This window comes from Macaca nemestrina, chromosome 3 (genome assembly GCF_043159975.1).
Source record: "Macaca nemestrina isolate mMacNem1 chromosome 3, mMacNem.hap1, whole genome shotgun sequence".
NCBI classification, from domain to species: Eukaryota; Metazoa; Chordata; class Mammalia; order Primates; family Cercopithecidae; genus Macaca; species Macaca nemestrina.
The window spans coordinates 35,971,725-35,999,597 of record NC_092127.1 but is presented as its reverse complement, the minus strand read 5'-3'; the positions used below and the strand labels follow the sequence as shown (position 1 = coordinate 35,999,597).

The following is a 27,873-nucleotide window of genomic DNA, read 5'->3' as shown; positions in this document are numbered from 1 at the left end:
AGGACTGTCACAGGATTGGGGAAAAAAAATCCGGGGCTGTCCTTATCTGTTCCCTTAGGCAAAATCATTCTGTGTTAGTCTGGAGGGTGACTGGTGAACCTATTTTAATGCAGGAGAGCACAGACTTCTGGGTGGAAGTGGACCCTGGAGATGTACTGGCAGGTGAATAGAGTGTGGAAAAGCGGGGAAAGGAGAAGTGTGATTCACGAGCCTGAATTTGGGCTTCCATGGATGCAGAAGCATCAGGAGTGGAGTTTAAAGACGGTGTGTTTCAGGTGATGTGAGGTCCTGGATACCCAAAGCTTCAAGAAAATACTGGTTGGGCACGGAGCCTTCCCTCTGATTGCCATTCCCACGCAGGCCTCCTCTGGCCTGTCGCTTCGCTTTTCCCTGACCGGAACCTCCGCCAAGCCCCCAGCTCTCTTCTTCGACCCAGCCTTCCACGGGACAGCGATCCGGGCAGGACCTGCCTCTGGCCTGTCGCAGCCTAGCTCACGGTCCGGGCGGGAGCCTGCCGGGAAGCGCCGCCGCGGTGGCTGGCTCTGGGCTACCTGCCTGGAGCGCGGCGCGAGGTCCAGCGCTCCCTCCTGCTGCGCGGCGGCGCGCGTGCCCCGTGGAAGGGGCGTTCCCGCACCCCAGAAGGAGGGGGCGCCTGGCCGCGCGGACTTTCCCTTTCGCTTACTTCCTAGTCCGGGGCAGGCCGGCTCGGAGGCAGCGAGAAAGCTCAGCCAGGCGGCTGCTCCGCGTCCTCCCAGGTAAGTTGCGCGCGCCGCTCGTGTGGTCTCTCTGCACCTCTTCCTGGGGTCGGGTCGGGAAGGGGCGGAAGGGAACCGCGGCCCGGTCACGGACTCCGGGGACCCCGGGCTTCCGCTCGGTTGCACCTGGGCCCCTAGCTCCTGTCTGGGCGGGGACGGCGGGGAGTGCATCAGGCCCCCGGGATGCCGGTGCTTCTCTGCGCCGCCCGGTGCGGGAATGTGGACACTAGCGAAGCCGGCTCAGGTTGGCCCTCGGGAGAAGCAGGAACTACACGGAAAGGGAGCCCACGGGTCCTGCGGAGCCCGAGGTCCGGACCCCGTGAGTGCAGTGCCAATGGGCTGTGGCTGGGCGGAGCGCCCTTCTAGCCTTGCAGGCCCCTGGGGGTCGCCGTGGCGAGCTTACGCCTGGGCTCCGGGCTGCTGGCTGCCACCTCCCTCGGGAGGCCCTGGCCCAGCCCTCCCGCTTCCCTGATTCCCGGTAGGGTCGCCCTCCCCGCCTCTTGGCCCCTCTTGGCTCTGAGCGTGGATGACAAAGATTGGGTAAAGGCTTTCAACGAGCCAGTGGAGTTGAATGCTAGCGTCTCGCGGGGGGTGTGTCCTCTCTCACTGGTTACTGCTAGGATGGAGCTTGGATTTTGGTCACCGTGGCTCAGAGGTGGGAAAGGTTCCGTGCTCTGGGTCTGTCCAGGACCCTGGCTCCCTAACCCAAGTCTGGCCTCTGCTCCCTGGCAGGCTTCACCCCACCTCTGCGTTCCTTCATTAGGATGTGCGAGTTAGGTCTCTGATTAGAAAACAACTTACAGCGTTTAAGCAAAGTCGAATTCTTCAAGTAAGGATGCTTTGAAGTGCCCTTTATAACTTCTTCAGTTTCTATAAATATGAACTTGTATTTAGAGCTTAAATGCAAGCCAGGAAAGTCTTTTTCCTGTTTGAAAGACAGAGAAAAAGAGAGAAGAGGTGATCGGAGGTGGTGGGTGGGAGAGGAGAAAGAGAAGGAGAATAATTGTTCTGGGTGTAGACAACTCAGTTTGCTGAGATGACTTTTATCTTTTGACTCTGTTATTAAGATTTTTACCAAAGAGCAACTGTAGATATGGTGGCCTGACTTGAAGGGACAGACCAAACAAAACACAAAACAAAACAAACAACAACAAAAGCAAGAGCAGAAAATATTGGAAAATGATTTATTCACCAATATTTTAAAGTTTCTTCCTATTCTAAGCGAAGAACATCTTTAAGTTCTTTATAATGTACCCATTTTACATTTACAAAAAGTTGACAGCTTGTTTTGGGAGTTTCTAAGCTATCAGTTAATTTTTTGGGGGTACAGTTTTATTGATAAACTAATAGAGGAAAAAAAATCTAATGGAATACCCCCAAATTTAAAAGAAGGCAAGAAAAGAGAGACAATAGAACATAAAACAAATGGGACAAGAATAAAGTACATAATTTTCACAGTCCCTTTGGTGCTGCTGTAACAAAATACCTGAGACTGGGTAATTTACAAAGAACAGAAATTTATCCATTCATGGTTCTGGAGTCTGGGAAGTCCCAGACTGAAGGGCTGCATCTGGTGAGGGTCGTCAGGCTACATTATAACATGATGGAAAGCATCACATGGTGAGAGAGAGCAAGAGAGGACAGAACTTAACTTTTATAACAAACTCATTCTGACAATAACCTGCTCCCTTGGTGATAATGTTAATCCATTTCTGAGGGTAGAGCCTTCATGACCTAATAACCTCTTACAATAACCTGCTCCCTTGGTGATGACATTTCTGAGGGCAGAGCCTTCATGACCTAATAACCTCTTACAAGGTCCCACCTCTCAACACTGTTGCATCAAAGATGAAATTTCCAATACATGAGCTTTGGAGCACACATTCAAACCATAACAATAGTTCAATTACTTTAAAGCCCAAAATATCAGTAATTATATTAAATGCAATTTAATATATCAGTAATTAAATGAAAAAGACTAAATTTTATGATAATCAGACTAATATTGTCAGACTAGTCTTCAAAACAACCCAACAATCATATGCTGTTTACAAGAGACACATTTATGGATACTAAAAGGTATAAAGTGAACAGATGTAACCATTTATCAAAAGAAAGCTGTCATGGCAATATTACTATTAGACAAAATAGAATTAGGAAAAAAAGTAAAAAAGTCATAACTGTAGATAAAGAGAAACATTTCACTAAGTTAAAGGTTTCACTGAGAAGAAATAAAAATTCTGAATTTATAAGTACCTATAACAACACATTAAGAAACTAGAAAATAGAAAAAGAATAGAGCCAAATTGACAGAACTAGAAAAATATAGAAAAATAGAAAATTCATAGAAAAATCCACAATCATAGTGGGAGATTTTATCATACATCTCTCAGTAACTGATAGAAAAACCAGACAAAAGATCAGTAAGGATAAAGAAAGTGCGAACACAATGTAGTTGACATAAGGAACCTATACTACTTCCAACAACTGCTGAAATCACAGAACGTACTTAAAATCTGACCATATACCGGCTCATAGAGTAAATTGCAATACATTTTAAAGAATTTAAATCATACAGAATATGTCTTCTGACCATAATGCAATTAAAATAGAAAAGAACAGAAAAACTCTATAATTCTCATATATTTGGAAATTAGTAAATACATTGCTAAGTAACCCATGGGTCAAAAAATAATCAGAATGAAAATCAGAAAATATTTTTAATGAATTATGAAAAAAATTACATATAAAAACTTGTCAGATGCCCTAAACTACTGCTTAAAGGAAACTTATAACCTTAAGTGCATATATTAGAAATGAAGAGTGACTAAAAATGAATGAGCAAGCAAATACCTTAAAAACAAGAAATGGAATAGTAAAATAAATCCAGAGAAATCAGAACAGGGGAAATAATAATATAACAACAGAAATTAATGAGCTAGAAAATAGAGGATCTATCAAGTCAGAAGTTGATGTTTTGAAAATGCTAATAAAAATGACAAACCTCTAGCAAGACAATAAAAGCTGGTACAAATAACTCATCTAAGGAATAAAATTGAGGACCTATCTTTTGTTAATGACATAAGCAGGAAGCCATTAGCCTGAGACTGTCTCTATACTTTTAGTTGTTACATAATAAACTGCAACCTAACTTAGTATACTACATAAACAAACTGAAACCTTACTTAGGAGTAATTTTTTTTGTAATTAATAGCCAAATTTCTACCAACCATAAATAGCCAAGCTTTAGCCAGTCACAGGCAGCCAGCTGATCAGACTATGCGCAAACAAGGTAAATGCCTATTACACCATGCGCAAATAAGACAGACTTCTAGCTGAAGCAAATCAGGTGATTACTATGCTCTTGTGTTTGGCCTATAAAAGCTCACTGCTCACACTGTTGGGTGCTCTCTGAAACTTCTGCGAATCTGAGTGCTGCCTCATTCATGAATCATTCTTTGCTAAAATAAACTCTGTCAAATTGAATTTGTCTGAAGTTTCTCTTTTAACTGTTGCAAGCAGGATCCAAAGGAGACCTATAGTGACCCTCAGGAGCTCGTAGTGACCACGTGAAGGTACCTGCGGGGCTCATTGTGCCCATTGCTCTTTCACTGCAACTGGTAGTTGTGGGTAAGTTCATGCTCAGACTTGAGTGCTATACATTTGCATTTTCAGCTCTCTGACTTTATTTGAGCAGTTATTTGACTGGATTGGCTCCAGAATTGGATTGGATTCAGTGAAGAAACTGAAACTGGACTGGTGCTCTAGGAGGCCTCCAGTAGATAAGGTTACTAGAAGACAGGGAATCATGGGCTTATCTGGATTTAAGGAGTCTACAACTCCTCTATCTGCAACTCCAGCTGATTTCATTTATAAGAATTATGGACCAAGAACCTGTGCTTTTCTAGAGAAATGTGTGAGCCTTACTAAAGGTAACTTAGAATTACAGTGGACTGCCGAGACCAGCTCAGTTGTGGAGACCCTATCCCAGCAGCACTAGAGGAATTAAAGACACACACAGAGAAATATAGAGTGTGGAGTGGGAAATAAGGGGACTCACAGCCTTCAGAGCTGAGAGCCCTGAACAGAGATTTACCCACATATTTACTGACAGCAAGCCAGCGATAAGCATTATTTCTATAGATTATAGATTAACTAAAAGTATTCTTTATAGGAAACAAAGGGATGGGCTGAAACAGAGGGATGGGCTCGGGCTAGATATCTGCAGCAGGAACATGTCCTTAAGGCACAGATTGCTCATGCTATTGTTTGTGGCTTAGGAATGCCTTAAGTGGTTTTCCGCACTGGGTGGACCAGGTGTTTCTTGCCCTCATCCCGGTAAACCCACAACCTTCAGCGTGGGCATCATGGCTGTCAGGAACATGTCACAGTGCTGCAGAGATTTTGTTTATAGCCAGATTTGGGGGCCTGTTCCCAACATGTCCCCCTTTTTTGTTTTGCAAAGCAATAAAAGCAAAGACAACTTTGTCACGGTGGGCTACTTCTCACAGGAGTCAGGATTCGCATCTGCATACTATTCAAAGACAAACAACACAGATTAAAAGCACAATCATCATTGAAATCACAGAGCCTCCAAGTGTCTTTATCTATTTTAATGGGTTAATTGCTGCTAATCTGTCTGCAGCTCCTTCAAGCACTCCAGTTCCTGGCATTAAGATCAGGTGTGCCTGGGATACTTTAAATATTTGTTCTTTTAATTTTGCAATATCCAAAGACAAGTTTATAGAGTGTCCTTCTAGATGCTTTTTTTTTCTTTCCTGAATTTTGATCTTATTTAAGAGCCATTAATAGTTTCCACAAATCCTTATGTTTAGCTCCTACAGCGGGCCATATCATTTGAGAGTGAGGTGCCACTATACCTTCATGTTTCCAGATAATAGGAACTCTTGCCATATTTCTTACTATTTCTACCATCTGACCATTTTGTTTAGACCAGCTGAACATAGTGTGGCCATGGGATGCAGACTGAGAGGTGCAATTTAAGCTAAACATCCCCTTAGGGAACCAATCAATAATGATTCCAGAGGAATTGTTGCACAGCACCTCTACCTGTTCTGCAATGCAGTCTTCCCAAACAAGTATGTTCATTATTTCTGGCCAGGTCCAATTCTGTTTACAAATAGGTTTTTGAGGACGGTATGCCTCAATTATAGAAACAGATTTATTGTGGTAAATACTGAGATAAGAAAGCATGTGTAACTGTGTCATAGAGTGATTACATCCAGGCATTATTGCCAGCCAAGATTGATAAATATGGCCAATAAGTATAATTGTTCTCTGTGTCAGCCGTTGTTGAAGGAATACTCATGGCAATGGTGATCACCACTATCATAGCTATCATTAAATTACTCATTGTGACTGGTTGTCCTGCTTTCCTCAGTTTTGTTCCACCATCTGTGACAGTTTCTTGATCTGTCCCCAAGTAGGTGGCTGTGTTCGATGGTTGTTGCTCATGATAGTTGGGGTCCTCCTTAGCATCATTCTCAACATGGCTCCAACCAGGGGGTCCTCGGGATCCTCCCAGAATCTCTTCTTTGGCATCTGGCTCATGATAAAGTTTCAGGTGTCTTGATGGTGTCCAAATCGGCTGTTGATTCTGGCCTGGAGAAACACAAGCATAACCTCTACCCCAAGTTATTATTTTACATATTTCCCAACTTTTTGTTATCAAGTCTCTCCGCCAAGCCAGTTGTTTTGCTTCTGTCTTTGCAGCTTGTTTCTGTAGATGCTGTTCAGCTGTTGATAGCATCTGGCCCTTTAAAAAAATTTAAAGTCAATAATGCTAGATTCAGTTGTACATGGGGTGTCCCGTAATCCCTGTTTCTCCCTTTTTGCTTTTGCAACTGCTGTTTCAGGGAGAGATTCATTCTTTCTACAATGGTTTGTCCTTGAGAATTATATGGGATGTTAGTAATGTGTTTAATATTCCATATAGACAAAAATGTAGCTAGAGCTTGGCTAGTATAGCCTGGGGCATTATCTGTTTTAATAGAAGCTGGAATGCCCATCACTGCAAAACACTGCAAAAGGTGACACTTAACACAGGCAGAAGACTCTCCTGATTGGCGTGTAGCCCAGACAAGGTGAGAAAAGGTATCCACCGATACATGTACATAAGCTAGTGTCCCAAATGAGGGAACATGTGTGACATCTATTTGCTAAAGATAATTAGGTTCCAATCCTCAAGGATTAACTCCTTCTGTAAAAGATGAGGAATGCACCATTTGGCAAGTTGGGCATCACTGGATAATAGCTTTAGCTTCTTTCCAGGTACCATTGTATCTGCGTTTGAGACCAGAGGCATTAACATGTGAAATTGTGAACTTGTCTAGCATTAGATATTGCAGCAGCTACTAGGTGATCAGCCATATGATTCCCTTCAGTTAAAGGTCCTTGAAGAGGCATATGAGCCCTAATGTGAGTGATTTAAAAAGGGTGCATTCTATTCCTAACTGCTGTTTGCAATTGGGTAAATAAAGTCGTCAGTTGTTCATCTGTATGAAATCATAACTGAGCATTTTCAATTAATTGTGTGGAATGAACCACATATGAAGAATCAGAAATCACAAAAGCAGTCAATATCTCAATTACAGCTACAAGCTCTGCTTTTTGAGGTGAAGTATAGGGCATCTGAAAAACTTTACCTTTCGATCCAGAATAAGGGACTTTACCCTTACTAGACCCGTCTGTAAAAACATTCTCAGCACCTTCAATTGGTTTAAATTTAGTTATTTTAGGGAGAATCCAATTAGTTAATTTCAAAAATTGAAATAATTTTGTTTTAGGAAAATGATTATCGAGAATACTCACAAAGTCAGCCAAATGGGTTTGCCAAGTAAGACTATTTATAAAAGCTTGCTGTATTTATGCCTTCGTGAGGACAATAATTTTTCTGGTATCATATCCATGTAATTTAACAATCCAAGTTCTCCCATTTCTTATCATCATAGCGATTTGATCCTATTAGGAGTTAGAGTCTGTGAATTAGTATGTGGAAGAAAAAGCCACTCTACAAAGTCCTGCTCTTGTACAATAACACCAGTAGGTGAATGCTGAGTTGGAAAAATTAGCAAATCTAGGTTCTTTTCTGGATCTATTCTATTTATTTGAGCTTTATGGACTTGCTTTTTGATTAGCTGCAGCTCTGCCTCAGCTTCATTTGTTAATTGCCGAGGGCTAGTGAGACTAGTATCTTCTCTAAGGATAGAAAATAGATTACTCATGGCATAGGTAGGAATGTCTGGAGCAGGTCTTATCCAATTAATGTCCCTTCATAATTTTTGAAAGTCATTTAATGTTTTCAATTGATCCCTATGTATGGTTACTTTCTGTGGCACAACAGTAGTGTCATTTACTAAGGTCCCCAAGTAGGAGTAAGGAGTAGTAGTCTGAATTTGGTCAGGAGCTATAATTAAACCGGCATGAGAAATCAAGTTTTGCAAGTGATCATAACATTGGAGTAACATTTCTTGAGTGGGGGCAACACAAAGAATACTGTCCATATAATGAATAATGTAACACTGAAAATTTTTTATGAGTAGGTTCAATTGCTTGCCCTACATAAGTCTGGCAAATTGTTGGACTGTTTAACATGCCTTGTGGCAATACTTTACAATAAAAATGCTTTAGCAGGCTGCAGGTTGTTTACTGCAGGAATTGTAAATGGAAACCATTCAGTCTTGCTCAGCTAAGGGGATAGTAAAGAAACAGTCTTTTAAATCTATGACTATTAAAGGCCAATTTTTTGAAATCATAGCAGGAGAAGGCAGTCCTGGGTGCATGTCCCCATAGGTTGTATAACTGAATTAATGACTCTTAAGTCAGTTAACATTCTCCATTTACCTGATTTTTTCTTAATTATGAAAACTGGAGAATTCCAAGGGGAAAATGTTGGAGCTATGTGTCCTTTTTTAATAGTTCAGCAACTAAGTCCTCTAAAGCCTCCAGTTTATCTTTACTTAGCGGCCATTGTTCTATCCAAATTGGCTTATCTGTTAACCACTTTAAAGGTATAGGTTCTGCAGGCTTAACAATGGCCACCATCAAAAATGATATCCTAAACCTTGGTGGGAACTTTATCTTTCCGTTTGAAGCATTTCCTTCAAAACTTGCAAATTTTTCCTAGTCCCATACCAAGGACGTACCTCATTTCATGCATCATATATTGACTTTGAGGGCTATATAATTATTCTGGAATTAGAACTTGTGCTCCCCATTGTTGTAATAAATCTCTTCCCCATAAATTTATAGGTACAGAAGTTATAATTGGTTGAATCAGGTTGTCCATTGGGTCCTTCACAATGCAAAATATAACTACTTTGATATACTTCAGGGGTTTTACCAACTCCAACTATGTTAAATTGATCAGGTTGATTTGGCCATGCAGACTGCCAGTGCTGTAGAGAAATGATTGAATTGTCCGCTCTTGTATCTACCAAACCTTTAAATTTCTTTCCCTGAATAGTTATTTCACAGGTATGACATTTATCAGTAATTTGATTCACCCAATAAGCTGCTTTGCCTTGTTTATTTGTGCTTCCAAATCCTCCTGTTCATTTAATTTCGCTTTTCCCCATTTCCACATATGACATAATCAGGAGCTGTGCTATATGCTTTCCTGGCTCTGCTTTCTAGGGAACAGAAGTAGATATAACAATTTGAATTTCCCCATTGTAATCTGAATCAGTGACTCCTGTTTGTACTTGTACTCTTTTTAAATTTAAACTAGACCTACCTAGAAGTAATCCTGCCATCCCTGCTGGCATCATCTAACTGGAGACAGCAACCTTCTTTAACAGTCCCATTACAAAAGGAGAACCTGGTCCATATTGATTAATAGCTTGTTTAAATTCTGTGAGTAATTTAAAAGGAAAAGGCTCAAATGTAGCTATGACATTTCCCTGTTGATCTGGGGGGTGTATTCTAACAGGGAACTGCCAAGCCTCTATATCACCCTCTCTTCTAGCTTACTAAATTCCTGGCTGAATAGAACTGAGAGTGGTCGCTCGAGGTGCTATTCAAACAGTCACTGGGGCAACTACTTTTTGCCCAGTGTCCTCTGGAAAAGAAAGATCTGGAGGGTCAGGCCACTCTTTTTCTTCAAAATAATGAGGGCATGCAGAAGGGTAGGGACAGACCTCTCCCTCTTTTGCCACTTTAGCTGGCAAACAAACCTGCTTTGTCACCTCTTCTGTTACTTCGTTATACTTTCCTTCCTCCTCATCATTAGTGTGAAAATGTTCCAAGGTGGAACGAACCAGAGCCCACACTTGTCCCATTGTTACCCGGATGCTTCTGAGTTCCCCTTCTTACTCACCACAGGGTTTGCTTAAGAGTACTTGGGTGTCCTCCAGCTTAGTTCCATGTTTTCCAACTGTCGCTCTGGTGAGCCTTTGACCTAGGTTTGAGCCCCCACATTGGGTGCTGCTTGATGAGACCAGCTCAGTTGTGGAGATCCTAACCCAGCAGTGCTAGAGGAATTAAAGACACACACACAGAAATATAGAGTGTGGAGTGGGAAATCAGGGGACTCACAGCCTTCAGAGCTGAGATCCCCAAACAGAGATTTAGCTCACGTATTTATTGACAGCAAGCCAATGATAAGGATTATTTCTATAGATTATAGATTAACTAAAAGTATTCCTTATGGGAAACAAAGGGATGGGCCAAAACAAAGGGAAGGGCTCTGGATAGATTATCTGCAGCAGGAACATGTCCTTAAGGCACAGATCACTCATGCTGTTGTTTGTGGCTTAGGAATGCCTTGAGCAGTTTTCTGCCCTGGGTGGACCAGGTGTTCCTTGCCCTCATTCTGGTAAACTCACAACCTTCAGTGTGGGCATTGTGGCCATCTCGAACATGTCACAGTGCTGCAGAGATTTTGTTTATGGTCAGTTTTGGGCCAGTTTATGGCCAGATTTGGGGGCCTGTTCCCAACAGTGGACAAAGAAGAAAAGCTTCTTAAGGCAAACAGGCACATCTTTTTTAAAGCTACAATAGCTAGACAAACCAAGAGAATCTTGTGTATGTTTTACTTTTGTATTTTTATTTTTAATATTTGTGGATACATAGTAGGTGTATATATTTATGGGGCACTTGAGATATTTTGATACAGGCATACAATGGATAATAACAACATCACGGTAAAAGGGGTATCCATTACCTCAAGCATTTATACTTTCTTTGTGTTATAAACAATCCCATTAAACTCTTTTAGTTATCATAAAATGTACAGTAATTATTGTTGACTGTATAACCCTATTTTGCTATCAAAGAATAAATCTTATTCATTCTATCTAACTATATTTGTGTACTCATTAACCATCCCAATCCCCCTCCAACTACACTTCCCAGCCTCTGTTAACCGCCATTCTATGTACTCTCTTATCTCCATGAGTTCAATTGTTTTAATTTGTAGTTCCCACAATTAAGTGAGAGCATGGGATGTTTGTCTTTCTGTTCCTTATTTTATTCCACTTAACATAATATCCTCCAGTTCCATCCATGTTGTTGCATGACAGGATCTCATTCTTTCTTATGGCTTAATAGTACCCCATTGTATATATGTACCACATTTCCTTTATCCAGTCATGTGTAGACAGACACTTGGATTGCTTCTAAATCTTGGCTACTGTGAATAGTGCAGCACTAAACATGGGAGTGCAGATATCTCCTTGATATATTGATTTCCTTTATTTTGGGTCTATATCTAGCAGGGGGATTGCTGGTCATGTGGTAGCTCTTATTATTAGTCTTTTGAGGAACCTCCAAATTTTTCTTCATAGTGGTTGTACTAATTTACATTCCCACCAACAGTGTACAAGAGTTCTCTTTTCTCCACATCCTTGAAGCATTTTTATTGCCTGTCTTTTGGATAAAAGCCATTTTAACTGGGGTGAGATGATATCTCATTGTAGTTTTGATTAGCATTTCTCTGATGATCAATGATGTTGATCTGTTTTCATATATCTGTTTGCCATTCATATGCCTTCTTTTCAGAAATGTCTATTTACATCTTTTGCCCATTTAAAAAATTGGATTACTAGATTTTTTTCTTACTGAGTTATTTTATCTCCTTATATATTCTGGTTATTAATCCCCTTTCAAATGGATAGTTTGTGAATATTTTCTCCCATTCTGTGTATTGCCTCTGCACTTTGTGGATTATTTGATTTGCTATGCAGAAATTTTTTAATTTGGTGTGATCCCTTTTGTTCATTTTTGCTTTGGTTGCCTATGCTTGTGGGGTATGACTTAAGAAATCTTTGCCCTGACCAGTGTAATGGAGAGTTTTCTTAATGTTTTCTTTTAATAGTTTCATAGTTTGAGGTCTTAGATTTAAGTCTTTAATCTATTTTGTTTTAATTTTTATATATGGCAAGATATAGGGGTCTAGTTTCTTCTGCATATGGATATCTACTTTTCCCTGTACCACTTATTGAAGAGACTGTCCTTTCTGCAATGTATGTTCTTGACACTCTTATTGAAAATGAATTCACTGTAGATGTATGGATTTGTTTCTGTGTTCTCTATTCTGTTCTATTGTTCTGTGTGTCTGTGTCTGTTTTTATGCCAGTACCATTCTGTTTTAGTTGCTATAGCTCTGTAGTATAATTTTAAGTCAGATAATGTGATTCCTCCAGTTTTGTTCTTTTTGCTTAGAATAGCTCTGGCTATTCTGGGTCTTTTGTGGTTTCATGTAAATTTTAGGATTATATTTTATTAACATACTTTTGTGAAGAATGTCATTGGTATTTTGATAGGGACTGTATTACATCTATAGATTACTTTGGATAGTAGGGACATTTTAACAGTATTGATTTTTCCAATCCATGAACATGGAATATCTTTCCATTTTTTGGTGTCCTCTTTAATTTCTTGCATCAGTGTTTATAGTGTTTCTTGCATCAGTGTTTATAGTTTTCATTGTAGAGATCTTTTACTCCTTTGATTAAGTTTATTCCTGGGTACTTTATTTGTAGCTATTGTGAACGAGATTACTATCTTGATTTCTGTTTCAGATTGTTCACTGGTGGCATATAGAAATGCTACTGATTTTTGTATGTTGATTTTGTATACTACAGTTTCACTGAATTTGCTTATTACAGAGAGATTAAAGGTAGTTGAGTCTGTTATTAAATGTGTTTTCTGCCACATTGAAAAGTTGTACCATGAGAAGGCACATGCTTCTAGAAATTATAGCTCATAGATATGTCAATGTACAGAATGCTGGTGTGACAGTTCACAATTGTTTACTTTCTAGTTTTCACTGGAAATTAAAGTTACTAAGGGTAAAGCAATCCCAGCATTGTGGGAAGCTGAGGCAGGATGATTGCTTAATGCCAGGAGTTTGAGACCAGCTGGGGCAATGTAGAATGACCTCATCTGCAAATAAAAAAAAAAAAAGAATTCTAATTAATATATGGTACTAGAATTACCAGAAATAATAAGGGAAACAACTCTGAAAAGAAGGTAAGATGTGTTTTGGGTAAGAACAACTATAAAGTATGAGGGGATGTTTGTTTTGTTAAGGAAAAAATAAAATAATATTTGTCCCAAAGTAGAATGCCTGGTTGTTAAGACAATGAGAAAGAGAAACAGTATAGAAGAAAAACTGAATGGATATTAGAAAGTTGTAGAAGGTTGTGGGATAGGAATACTGGGAAGGGAATTTTATATGTGATCAAGCTAAGATTTGAAGAAAATTCTAAGTTTTTTTTTTTTTTAAATTAAGCATTAATATCAAAAAAATACTGATACAGAACTAGAAATTTGTCCTCTATGTTAAATCAACAAGGTTTTCTTGGAGTATTGGTCTGTTCTTAATAAGAAATTGAAAGACTTTTCTTTACCTGCTAAGTAATTGGCCTAGGAAATGCGATTCTGTGTTTTATCAAGATAATTTATTGTGTTTCATGTTGTCTTTATTAGATCTTTGACTGCCTCAGAGACCTGAGTCCACCCTATTAAAAGAGCAAGAATTTCTACAATTATGTGGCTTTCTTTATTTGCCTTTGAAGTCTTTTACCAATCACTCTATTTAAATGAATAAATATTGCTTCATAGAGACCTGTGATCCTATTTTAATCAAATATTTTAAACCTTTTGATATTTTTGACATCTCAAAATCAAATTCTAAATTAAAACCTTTTGACGTTGAACAAACTTTGGAAGCTTCTAGATGGGCTTCTTGAATATCTCAAAAGAAATTGTTTTCTCTCCTGATTAAAAAAGAGAGATGTTAAACTAATTAGGCTTATTTGATATGTTATATTCCATGGGAAGCATTGTCAAATTGTAAGTGATGCTGAACTTTCTTTAAGTCATATTGTATGGGTATGTTATTAATGTATGCTTCAGAAATAATATAAAATTCTTAGAAACCAGATAGTCATGGTATAACACTATCAGCCAAAATTCTAATTATCATGAAATATTATACGTTGTAGAAGTAATACAATTTCCTTATCAATTGCATTATTGTGAACTCTCATCATATCTTTAACCAAGTCCATTTTAAGCCTTGTCATCTACAAAGAGTTACTTTTTTTACACTGGTACTTTCCAGAACACTGTGAAAAACAATTATATAAAGTGTGTGGACCTATAGACAACCAACCAACCAAATCATAAAGTATTCTTTTAAAAGATTCGTGGAAAGGACTCTGCCAAGTATAGGTTTCTGATAACTTTAAGATCATACTACTGGACTGGGTAAGAATTTCCAGAACTCTAGTGAAGAAATGGATTGGTTCATAAAACTGCCAAACCAACATCAAGCAGAATCAGAATTAATTGAATACCAGGGAAATGCTTTGGCAAATTTTCATGCTAAGTCAGCTAGTACTGAAATTGTTAAGATATGCAATTAGAAAAACAACATAAGATTTATCTGAATTAAATTATCTATGATAACCTATTTAAACGAACAGCATCATGCACCTGAATTGGAGAAACAAAACTGATATTTAAAAGGATATAAATTTAGTGTTAAATGTGGCCTCATGGATCAGACAGCTATCTGGTCCTTTCTGAGTCCATATAGCTGCCATTATTAAAAGTTCTGCACTCTGACTCATCATAGACTAGATAACATGAAATTATGAAAAAAGATTGGTGTTATGACTGTTCTAAAATTGCTAAAATGGCTTATAATCAATGTTTGGTTTGTCAAATCCACAATTTTTATAAGACAATAAAAACCTCAGTTGGTACATTTCTACCATCCACTGGACTATTTGAACATTTACAGATGGATTGCATTCAGTTGCCTCATTGGGAATCTGCAGGAAACTTAGGTATGCTGGATATGTCATGTTGAACCAAATACTAATATGCTTTTAAAGATCTCCTAATTCATCCTATAACAGATTTCAACTGATATTCCAAGGTGACTGCCTATTCAGATTGAACATCTGGTCTTTCTATAGGGTTAGGCTTTTTGAGTCACATATTCAGATTTCGTGTTTAAAGCTAACAGTAGACAAAACATAGGAGAGGCTTTACAGTTAAATTCTTCCAGAAACTGAATAAGAAAACCAAAAGGAGAGATAATTAGATAGTTTGTAGACGAATTCATAACCCTAATTCTCTAATTGTTGGTAGCCTCCATTGATGACAATTAATAGTGGAGCCTTAGATAAATACGACTATTGCTTCCCTGTTGATGACCCCTGTAGCACACAGTGGGAACAGGGAACAGGGAACTGTCTCTTGTGCCCCTCCAGCATATGTTTTTATCTGTGAAGGATTTAACTGTCAATCATAGGCACAGGCAACTCCATGTCCCAATCAGTAGGAAATAAGAAGTCAGTGTGGATTAGGGATTCTAACAGGAACACTGTCACTCCATAACCAACTGGAAATTTGACATTATTCTGTACATCTCAATTTGCACTATGGTATAAAAAGGAACTTTCTAGCAGGTGCAAATCCCTCTAAATGGGCATCTTTTGTTCAAATGCTCCTTCCCTGGCTTGGAATAAATGTAAATGAGGTTATTATTAGAAATCCCTTTCAAACATTAGCTATTACAGCTGACTCTACTGCAAAGGCTATAGTTGCCCAGTGAAGTTCTCTAAATTCTCTTGCTAAAATTTCTTTAAATAACAGGATTGTCTTGAACTATCTGTTGGTTCATAGTGGGGGTGGGCGTGTGTGATAGGGGATACTGTGTATAATAGCTAATATATCCTACTGCACTTGCGTAAAGGAATCTGTTATAAAGAAAATGAAATAAGGTATAAAAGTTGGAAAGAAGAAAACCATCATTATGTCTTGAGGATGATTGGGGATACAGAAAATGAAAAGAATCCACAAACTATTAGAATTACTAAGTTAGTTAAGCAAGGGTACTCAATGCATGGTCAGTATACAAAATTTAATTGAATTTTGACATATATGTATATGCCATATTGTGTTAGATTGTTTTGCATTGCTATAAGGGAATACCTGAGGCTGGGTACTTTATAAAGAAAAGAGTTTTATTTGGCTCATGGTTCTGCTGGCTGTATAAGCATGGCACTTGCATCTGTCTGACCTTAGGAAGCCTTTACTCATGGTGGAAGAAGGGGCAGCAGGCATGTCATATAGTGAGAAAGGGAGTGAGAGGGAGGAAGCAAGAGTGAAGGGGGAGGTCCCAGACTCTTTTTAAACAACCTGAAATCCTGTGAACTAACAGAGTGAGAACTCACTTATTACCATGAAGAGCACACCAAGCCATTCATGAGGGATACACCTTCATGACCCAAACACTTTCCACCAGCTCCTACCTTCAACACTGGGGATCACATTTCAACATGAGATTTGGAGAGGAAAAATATCCAAACCATATCACATATATAAATATGTAAAACTATTTAAATGTTTTAAAAGTATCGAATAAGAATAAATCTTACAAAATATGCTTAAGAACTTTAAGCAAAAACCATAAAATACTACTGTGATAAGTTAAAGAAGACCTAAATAAATGGAGAGATCTGTCATGCTCATGGATTAGAAGATTCAATACTGTAATGATGTGAATAGTTCCCAAATTGTTCTATATATTCAATACATTGCCAATTAAAATCTCAGTGGACTTTGTTTTTTGAAACTGACAAGCTGATTCTGCCATTTATAATAATATTCAAAGGAGCAAGAATAACAAAGACACATTTGAAGAACAAGAAGGAGGAAGAAGAACGTATTTGAGGAAGAATAAGGAACTCTATTAAATATATATCTCCTAGATATTGAGATATACATTTGAAATACATCTATTGCCTAGATATTGAGATATATTATACATTTAATATAGTGTGTTGCTGGTATAGGGATAGACAAATGAACATTGGATCAGAATAGAGAGCACTGAAACAAGATCTACCCCTATATGGACATGTGCCTATTGACAAATAAAATACTGTTGATTATTTCCCCAAGATGGTCTGTAAAAAATAGGTTAATCGAACATCCATATGGGAAAAAAGTGAATCCTTCTGCTACCTCAAATATCAACCTCAGGTAGACTATAGATCTAAAAGTGAAAGGCAAAGCAATAAAGATTTTAGAAAATAACAAAGAGAATATCTTTGTGAAAATATAGGAAATATTTTAAAAATAGGCCAGAAAACTCACTATTAAAATATATGAAATATAAGAACATCTGTTCATCAAAGTACTATAGTTTGAATAGTGTGTCTCCTCCAAAATTCATATTGAAACTTAATCCCCATTGTAACAGTACTAATCCTAAAACTAAGTATTAAGAGGTGTGACCTTTGGGAAGTTACTAAGTCATGAGGGCTCTTTCCTCAGGTATAGGATTAGCATCCTTATAAAAGGGCTTGAGATTGAAGGTAGTGCCCCCTTGCCCTCTTGCATTCTCCCATGTGAGGACACAGCAACAAGACACCGTCTTGGAAGGAGAGAGAAGCCCTCACCAGACACCAATGCACATGCCTTGATCTTAGACTTTTCAGCCTCCAGAGCTATAGTAAATACATTTCTGTTTTTTATATATTACCCAGTCTCTGGTATTTTGTTATAGAAGCACTAATGGACTAAGACAAAAATATTCCATTATGAAAGTGAAAAGGCAACCACAGAGTGGCAGAAGCTTTTGGAGATGATGAATATATTTACTTTCTGGATTTTGGTGATGATACCATGAGTGTATACATATGTATGTATACATAATGTGTACAAATTATGTACATTGATTATGTATAATGTACATAAGTTTCTTTGTATACCAATTATACCTTAATAAAGCTAAGAAAAAAAAAGAGTATCCAGAATAAATATGCATGGAATGGCCCATTTATTTAAAAAAATAAGAGGAGGGAATACGAAGCAGTGGTTTTGGTGCAAACATAAAAATTCTGGCTCCAACAGCATTTACATTCCCAAACCAAGCATATTTATGTTTTAATTCTTTGTGGCCATAAATTGTACAGCTCAGGCCTTTATAATCTCTCAGATTCTGTGAATGTGGGAAATTAGTTTTACCCATAAAAATGTTTTGTTCTTGGGGATAAATTTGAAAAAATTTTTTGCATAGTTAGCACACTGAGAAAATACAGACAAAGGCATACAGATGCAAGGAATGGGGTAGCTGAATAGAGCCAAAGAATGATATAGGGCCCGGAAGGTGGGCAAAGAGGAAGTTGTTGGGTTTATGGTTACAAGTAAACTAGCAGTTGTGGTACAGATAGTTTTATTTCCCCCACATTCATCTGAACAGCCCATCCAGACTTAAACACTGCTTTCTGCATTTACTTCTAGGCAGTAAGACAGGGTTCTAATGGTGTGAGTCTCCTTCAACCCAACAAACCACCTAGGTCTGCCTGGAGTTTCCCACACCCCTCCTGCCTGCTAGTGATAGGTGCGAGGCAAGTCGATGCACATGCAACTTTTGTCTTTTGGTCCCAAAGCATGCTACTCCTGGAGTTTCCTTCAGTGAATGAGAACTATAGTTTGGTTCTGTGAGATCTGTATGAATCAAGCGGGGCATTGAAGCAGAGAAAAGAAATGCTTAAATGTTAAGAAAGTTTGAAGTGCAGAAAAAGGTGATTGTAAATCCATATGGTTAAGCCTAACCCATTTCTTAAAAGGCTTGATTGCTCATTCCTCCATTCATTGATTTACTCATTCTTCCAGTCTGTGTTATTGAGTCTTGCTCTGTATTTCCAGATGGTTGTGCTCTTAAGTACTGTATAGTGGTTGTATATCTGTGTTAGTGTTGCTGAATGTATCAGGGAATTAATTTTTTATCCCCATTCATTCTTTCCATTTGTCTGTTTCTCTCTCTCTCTCTCTCGAAAACATTTCTCAAGAATTAGAATTATGATATGCTGTCAAACACAATGACTCATTTGAACCTCTTTTATTTGTAGGTTGAATCACTGGACAATGCCACATACTTTGTGGATGGTGTGGGTCTTGGGAGTCATCATCAGCCTCTCCAAGGAAGAATCCTCCAATCAGGCTTCTCTGTCTTGTGACCACAATGGTATTTGCAAGGGCAGCTCAGGATCTTTAAACTCCATTCCCTCAGGGCTCACAGAAGCTGTAAAAAGCCTTGACCTGTCCAACAACAGGATCACCTACATTAGCAACAGTGACCTACAGAGGTATGTGAACCTCCAAGCTCTGGTGCTGACATCCAATGGAATTAACACAATAGAGGAAGATTCTTTTTCTTCCCTGGGCAGACTTGAACATTTAGACTTATCCTATAATTACTTATCTAATTTATCGTCCTCCTGGTTCAAGCCCCTTTCTTCTTTAAAATTCTTAAACTTACTGGGAAATCCTTACAAAACCCTCGGGGAAACATCTCTTTTTTCTCATCTCACAAAATTGCGAATCCTGAGAGTAGGAAATATGGACACCTTCACTAAGATTCAAAGAAAAGATTTTGCTGGACTTACCTTCCTTGAGGAACTTGAGATTGATGCTTCAGATCTACAGAGCTATGAGCCAAAAAGTTTGAAGTCAATTCAGAATGTAAGTCATCTGATCCTTCATATGAAGCAGCATATTTTACTGCTGGAGATTTTTGTAGATCTTACAAGTTCCGTGGAATGTTTGGAACTGCGAGATACTGATTTGGACACTTTCCATTTTTCAGAACTATCCACTGGTGAAACAAATTCATTGATTAAAAAGTTTACATTTAGAAATGTGAAAATCACCGATGAAAGTTTGTTTCAAGTCATGAAACTTTTGAGTCAGATTTCTGGATTGTTAGAATTAGAGTTTGATGACTGTACCCTTAATGGAGTTGGTGATTTTAGAGGATCTGATAATGACAGAGTTATAGATCCAGGTAAAGTGGAAACATTAACAATCCGGAGGCTGCATATTCCACAGTTTTACTCATTTAATGATCTGAGCACTTTATATCCACTCACAGAAAGAGTTAAAAGAATCACAGTAGAAAACAGTAAAGTTTTTCTGGTTCCTTGTTTACTTTCACGACATTTAAAATCATTAGAATACTTGGATCTAAGTGAAAATTTGATGGTGGAAGAATACTTGAAAAATTCAGCCTGTGAGGATGCCTGGCCCTCTCTACAAACTTTAATTCTAAGGCAAAATCACTTGGCATCATTGGGAAAAACCGGAGAGACTTTGCTTACTCTGAAAAACTTGACTAACCTTGATATCAGTAAGAATACTTTTCATTATATGCCTGAAACTTGTCAATGGCCAGAAAAGATGAAATATTTGAACTTATCCAGCACACGAATACACAGTGTAACAGGCTGCATTCCCAAGACACTGGAAATTTTAGATATTAGCAACAACAATCTCAATTTATTTTCTTTGAATTTGCCGCAACTCAAAGAACTTTATATTTCCAGAAATAAGTTGATGACTCTACCAGATGCCTCCCTCTTACCCATGTTACTAGTGTTGAAAATCAGTAGGAATACAATAACGACATTTTCTAAGGAGCAACTTGACTCTTTTCACACATTGAAGACTTTGGAAGCTGGTGGCAATAACTTCATTTGCTCCTGTGAATTCCTGTCCTTCACTCAGGAGCAGCAAGCACTGGCCAAAGTCCTGGTTGATTGGCCAGCAAATTACCTGTGTGACTCTCCATCCCATGTGCGTGGCCAGTGGGTTCAGGATGTCCGCCTCTCAGTGTCGGAATGTCACAGGGCAGCACTGGTGTCTGGCATGTGCTGTGCTCTGTTCCTGCTGATCCTGCTCATGGGGGTCCTGTGCCACCGTTTCCACGGCCTGTGGTACATGAAAATGATGTGGGCCTGGCTCCAGGCCAAAAGGAAGCCCAGGAAAGCTCCCAACAGGGACATCTGCTATGATGCGTTTGTTTCTTACAGTGAGCGGGATGCCTACTGGGTGGAGAACCTTATGGTCCAGGAGCTGGAGAACTTCAATCCCCCCTTCAAGTTGTGTCTTCATAAGCGGGACTTCATTCCTGGCAAGTGGATCATTGACAATATCATTGACTCCATTGAAAAGAGCCACAAAACTGTCTTTGTGCTTTCTGAAAACTTTGTGAAGAGTGAGTGGTGCAAGTATGAACTGGACTTCTCCCATTTCCGTCTTTTTGATGAGAACAATGATGCTGCCATTCTTGTTCTTCTGGAGCCCATTGAGAAAAAAGCCATTCCCCAGCGCTTCTGCAAGCTGCGGAAGATAATGAACACCAAGACCTACCTGGAGTGGCCCATGGATGAGGCTCGGCAGGAAGGGTTTTGGGTAAATCTGAGAGCTGCGATAAAGTCTTAGGTTCCCACATTTAAAGCCAGTCTTTGTCTAGTTGGGATCTTTATATCACTAGTTGTAGATAAGTTCATTCAGACATAATTATATAAAAGCTACATGGATGTACCGTCATTTGAGGACTTCCTTACTAAAACTACAAAACTTCAAATTTTGTATAGGGTGCTGTTTTGTAAACATATGCCAGATTTAAAAATTAGTTTTTGGTTTTTCGTTTTTTCTATGAGATAACCATGATCATTAGTCTATTATTGATATCTGAATATAGTCCCTTGGTATCCAAGGGAATTGGTTGCAGGATCCTCGTGGATATCAAAATTCATAGATGATCAAGTCCTTATAAGAGTGGCATAGTATTTGCATATAACCAATTTACATTCTGCTGTATACTTTAAATAATCTCTAGATTACTTATGATACCCAATACAATGTAAATACTATGTAAATAGTTGTACTGTCTTTTTATTTGTATTATTATTGTATTATTTTTTATTTTCAAATTTTTTAAAACATACTTTTGATCCACAGTTGGTTGACTTCATGGATGCAGAACCCATGGATATAGAGGGCCAACTGTAATCTGTAGCAATTGGCTTAGTTCATTAGGAAATAGCACAAATGAACTTAAGATTCTCAATGACTGTGTCATTCTTTCTTCCTGCTAAGAGACTCCTCTGTGGTCACAAAAGGCATTCTCTCTCCCACCCAGCTGTCACTTCTCTGTGCAACTGATCTCAAGAGCAACAAGGCAAAGTATTTGGGGCACTCCCCCAAACTTGTTGCTATTCCTAGAGAAAAGTGCTGTATATTTCCTATTAAACTTTACAGGATGAGAAATACCTAGAGGGTGTATTTTCATGTGATCTGGATCTGTCTTTCTGGCCATTTGATGGGTTTCTCCAGCCATAGTTACTTGAGAGAGTGAGTACACAGCGCAAGGTACAGTAAATTATGTATTTCTGTAATTTAACAAAATAAATACTCAGTTCAGGAGAATTTGAAAGATAGTTCCCACATCTGGACTCTGGTCTTCCTCAGCCTCTAACTATCTTTTGAGTTCTAGTTATTGTCCAATCACTCTGACTCTCAGTTCCTGTTTTTTAGTCTATTTCCCCAGCATCTTGTTGCTTTTTCCTTCTTTGAAAAGTCTTGTTTTTAATTCTAAAAAGGCCTGCCCTTTTCCCCCTTCTGAATATTTTAAAAAGTACATGTGAGTTAAATAGATTTTTAAGCAAATATATACCTAGAGGTTCCTCATAGTGGCTCAAAAATAGTTTGATACACAATAATTTAAAGGTAGATACTATTACCATATGTTAATTTTGCAATCTAGGCATAATAATACCACACATTAAATTTTGATGCAACGTTCTTTGGTAAGAGCTATTTGCTGATTCTATGCAACTTTCTTCTTAAGCTGGGAACCACGTGAAAGGAAGTGAGCCTTCTTTGACCCCTGCTCAATTCTCAACCAGAACTGGGTTTATGTGGTTAATTGGGCACTGGAGTCAGAAAGACCTGGGTTAGTAGACGTGTAATCTTTGGCAAGTCACTTGACATGACCTAAAAAGTTTTTCTGTCTTTAAAATAGGGAAGATGATCTCTATATCCTAAGGTACTGAGAGTATGAAATGTAGGAATGTAAGTAAACCATGAGCCTAAGCTCCTTGATTCCCATTTTCTCTGGAGGGATGAGGAGGGCAAGAGTACCACGCCTAAGAGAATGGGCACCATGGGTTCGTGTGTGGGGTGAGGGGGATGTCTGTAGTAGATGTTAGCTATTATTATTATTTTCCAAGAAGAGATTTCATTCCCTGATATATTATGGCTTGTAAATGGATATTTTTCTGTTATGGATACTAGCAGGGATATAAGGGATCCTGCTGTTTGCAGAAAAATACCACTAAGAAATATGCTCATTAAGTGCAGAACAAGCTTGTCCTTGGGGAACTCACACAGGGCTGCTTCTGTTTCATGCAACCTCCCAGAAGAGTGTTATGGAGGAAACGGTAGCCAGCCTAAAAAAAATCAGGCCCAGTGTAATCCCAGCACTTTGGGAGGCTGAGGCAGGAGGATTGCTTGAGCCCAGGAATCAGAGACCAGCGTGGGCAACGTGGCAAAACCCTGTCTCTACCAAAAAGTACAAAATATTAGCAGGGCATGGTGGCATGTGCCTCTGGTCCTAGCTACTCAGGAGGCTGAGTTGGGAGAATCACCTGAGCCCAGGAGGTCCAGGCTGCAGTGAGCTGTGATTGCACCACTGCACTCCAGCCTGGGTGAAGAGCAAGACACTGTCTCAAAAAAAAAAAAAAAAAAAAAAGTTTAGAAGAAGGAAACTTGAGGAGATTCCACAGACACCAAACACAGCAATGGACCTTCTGCTTTACTTCTCTGTTTCCTACATTAAGCACCATGTTAATTATGAGAACAAGGTAGATTTAACATTGACTTGATCTATATTTAATTTCAAGAACTTAAAATAGCAACTGAAATAGCTTCATAGTTAATTGATAGATTTAAAATAATCTTCAAAAAATCTTTAGGACAGGCATAGTGGCTCACGCCTGTAATCCCAGCACTTTGGGAGGCTGAGGTGGGAGGATCACCTGAGGTGATGTGGTGCCTATTCACGTTAAAGGTGGGTCTTCCTCTCCCAGTCCACTGACTCAAATGTTAATCTCCTCTGGCAACACCCTCACAGACACACCAGAAACAATACCAGCTATCCAGGCATCCTTCAATCCAATCAAGTTGACACCTAGTATTAGCCATAATACTCTCCAATCTTTTTTCAGTGTATATATACATAGTACTTGACAAAATTGGGATTAGATTGCAAATACTTAAATTTTATAAAGAAAATGGCATCATTTTTTTTTCTGAGGCTGTTTAGTGATTATCTGACATTCCTGAACTCTGAGGCTCATTGTGAATCCCATTCAGATAAATACTGGCTTATTTGCCCAGAGTTCTAAATGGTTCTAAAAGCTACCATTGCGGCTATCCATAAAAGATAAATGGGAACTAAATTAGAGATCAGTTTAAGGGTTCTTTTTTTGTTTAACAGAAGAGAAACTAATTTTTTGTTAGTGCTTTATCCAAATGCGAAGTCTTTTATTTGTCAATAGACTACAAGCTCAAGAATCTTGTTTTATCTTCCTACCCCTTGGACATGCCTACTATATAATAAGTGTTGAATTATTGGAACGTTTTCAGAGCAGAGAAATAATTAGTAATTCTATAATCTGGATGCTGAATCAATCATAATGAGAGAGGAGAACATGAAAAATCAGTTGTGTAGACAGCTAAGGCTAGTCTTCAGAGAAGCAGCCTGCCTGAAAAATCACAGCTACAGGCAAAAATAGAGCAGCCTGGGGAAAACTCAGACTGCATCTGCACAGATAAGCAGGCAAGGTCCAGCATAGGAGCCTTTTGTTCTTTGTGTGATTAGCAGGCTTCCAGGAAAATGTTTCCTCCCCTCTCAGACATGAACAAGGGGGACTCCATAGGAGATTGCACTGCAAACAGAGGGGCTTACCTAAAACAAACCCACAGTTATTCAAATGAGAAAAAAAGCTATGCTTTGTGCTTACCTAGAGACATCTCACAGCTGTATAGACAGGTGGAGTTGTGAAGACAGGTTTCCAAATAAGAGAAGTTACTCAAACAGCTACAGGGATGAGAGGAGTTTCTTATATGAAAGCTTTTACATTTGACTGTAAAATGGCACCCCCCCTTGGGCTCTCCTCTCCACTGTGGAGAGCTTTCTTCTTTCACTTATTAAACTTTTGCTCCAACCTCACCCTTTGCGTCCATGCTCCTTAATTTTCTCAGTTATGACACAATAAGTTCAAATAACACCTTAGACAACGAGACCATGGACCCTGACCTATTTCAATAATATTGAAGCATTGGGCAGTTTGAAAGAGGAAAGTTCTCAACAGTTAGAAATTGTAGTGTGAGTTATCTTAATGATGGACCTTTGAATAGCATTGAGTACAGTGCCAATATCTGAACAAGGAAAATAATCATTGTATTTCCTTTCTACTTCATACAGTGTAATGGCTTCAAGTATTGCAACGTAGATGTCTGGTGTTAACGTATACAGTGTTGGCTGTTTAAAAAATGACCAGTAATTTAAAACAAATTAATTTTGAGAATCTAACATACCATTCATGAGTTAATTCTTTCTGACTGGTCTTCTCCATTCAGTTAATTTTGTTCCCTTCTGCCAGATTAATTTACTCTTTCAACAAATATTTTTTGAGTGCCTATTATGTGCTAGGCAGTGCTCAAAGTGTAGGGGATATGGTAGGGAACAAAACAGATAAAATTCCTTGTCTTCATGGAGGAAAAGACAATAAAATTTATGATAGGATTTCAGGAATTGATAAGTGCTATGAAGAAAATAAAAGCAGAGTGCCACAATGGAATGACTGTGCACCTGTGTGTGTGCATGCACACGCACAGTGGAACAAAAGAAAAGTGATTCTTCTTCTTTAGTGCAGCTGTTGCATGGGTTTGAGTACTTTTGGCAGCTCCAGGAAACCCAAAGTACCTGTGGCCCATTGAGAAGGTGTGGCCCCTGCTGCCAGAGGCTTTAGGAGTAACCTACTTTCTACAGAAGAGCTCTGTGGTGCAGAAGCTGCCACATGGTAACAAGCACATGGTGCAGAAGACAAGCACAATGTCCTTAACCACAGATTACTTAACAACTCCACCTACTTTAAAGATGTTGAACTGATGAGAAAGTATTAGCTACGGCTCAATGTTGTATGTGAGAAGTACTTTGCAAACCTCTGAAACACTTTACACATACTGTTATCAGTCAAACTGGAAGTAGAATGTCCACAGTGCAGTGTAACAAATGTGACATAAGCATGAGTTAAGAAACAGCTGTAATTGGAAATATGAAAAAACATGCTTTATTTGTTTATTCCATTGTTCAGCTTCTCTTTAAATTCTTTCCACATAGACAAACTACTTGACAACAAAGTTTACTTAGTTTTCTAAACATTTGGGATCATCTCTAAAATTAAAAAAATTAATATTAAATGTAGGATCAAGGATTTCAACCATACAATACATTGCTTCTGGGGTCTGCTGTACTATTCCAGCCCTAGTGAATAGTTAATGCCTTGAACTATTCCTATCACCACAGGTTGCCAGGCCACCAAATAACGAAGCCAATCCAGGATTTGTCCGTAGAGAAAATGTGTGCGCTCCCAGCTAAATCTCAGTTAAGGAGGTTGTTCTGTATACAGCCAAGTAGCAGAAATATTCATAAATATTCATAAATGTCATTTGCAAATATAATAAACAGTGTAATGAATGGGTATTTCCTTTCTTGTTAATTCAATGTGCTTAATTAAAAGCCCCTTATGTGAGTTTTATAGCATTATCGTTATCATTGTTACGTACACCACACCCAATTTCTGAAAATAAACTGAAGCTCTTTACAATAAAATCCCAAACTAGAAAACAAGAATCAAAGGCAAGGGTATATGCTAAAAGAAGGAAGAAGAGGGGAATGACTGTATTGGAAAACCAAGGATAGTGGAAGCTGCTCTAAATGAGCAAAAACAGCTCTGGGCTTTCCCATAGTCATACACCAGAATGAACCCACTGTATATTACAAAGAGTAACACTGGTTCATCAGATAAGAAAGACCTTTTTCTGCTGTCTTTGAAAAACTGTGCTAGGGAGCTTAATGAATGCACAGTGTTCCTGACAACAATTTTACAAACAAAATGACAGCTTTTTCACATGTAGTTTTTTCTTATATTGAGTTTCAATAAAAGAGTAGTACATGTTTTGTTCAAATTTACTTTCTCAAGACTACATAAAGAAATGAATTGCCCTTTGTTAAAGTATCATTTGAGGTGACATTTATGATCATATTATCAATTTTATAACAAAGGTTTATGCACTGAGGTTTTATAAGTTAATAACCAAAAACTGTTCTGGATTTGATATCCTCATTTTAGAAGAGGAATTCCGGGACAGTGGATGAACAGGAAGGTGGAAGGATCATCACACACCTTTAGCCTTGAGCTGTGCTTGAGTGGCACTGACTCACCAAGAAAGGCCAGGTCTGTGGATGGAGTGGGCACTGCAGAGCGTGGTCTCTTGCAATGCTATGGGCCTTGAGACCCAAAGATCCACTGATGCTGCCTCCTTCTCTGATGCCCTCCTTGAATCCCTCCCTGATCTGCAGTGCCCAGAGATGAGGGCATTGCTGCCAGTAGCCACTGTTAAACCGTATGTGTAGGGTTGGTGAGGAACAGGGGAGCAGAGAGCAAGGAAGGTGATTCCTTTAGCATAGTAAAATTTAGCTGACTGTTACTTAGAAAGT

The 27,873-nt window shown here is 38.8% G+C and overlaps 2 protein-coding genes across 5 annotated transcripts in view; one reads left to right on the top strand and one right to left on the bottom strand.

Moving 5' to 3' along the window:
• Positions 1–648: 648 nt before the first annotated feature.
• LOC105463507 (toll like receptor 2) lies at positions 649–26,456 on the top strand. Of its 2 annotated transcripts, XM_011710640.3 has the most exons (3): positions 649–755; positions 4,278–4,385; positions 19,154–26,456. In XM_011710640.3, exon 3 carries the CDS (start codon positions 19,170–19,172, stop codon positions 21,522–21,524), a length of 2,355 nt encoding a protein of 784 aa, XP_011708942.2. In that variant the 5' UTR covers positions 649–755; positions 4,278–4,385; positions 19,154–19,169; the 3' UTR covers positions 21,525–26,456. The 2 variants fall into 2 exon arrangements, with proteins under 2 accessions (XP_011708942.2, XP_011708943.2); XM_011710641.3 differs by lacking the exon at positions 4,278–4,385 and having other exon boundaries at positions 670–755.
• Positions 26,428–27,873, bottom strand: part of LOC105463505 (ring finger protein 175) — a 49,306-nt gene continuing 47,860 nt past the window's right edge. For 2 of the 3 annotated variants that reach the window (XM_011710637.2, XM_011710638.2), the window contains exon 9: positions 26,428–26,747. In XM_011710637.2, coding sequence (XP_011708939.2) covers positions 26,627–26,747 — 121 coding nt within the window. In that variant the 3' untranslated portion in view covers positions 26,428–26,626. The remainder of the gene's footprint in view (positions 26,748–27,873) is intronic. The other variant, XR_976374.3, reaches the window with a different exon arrangement.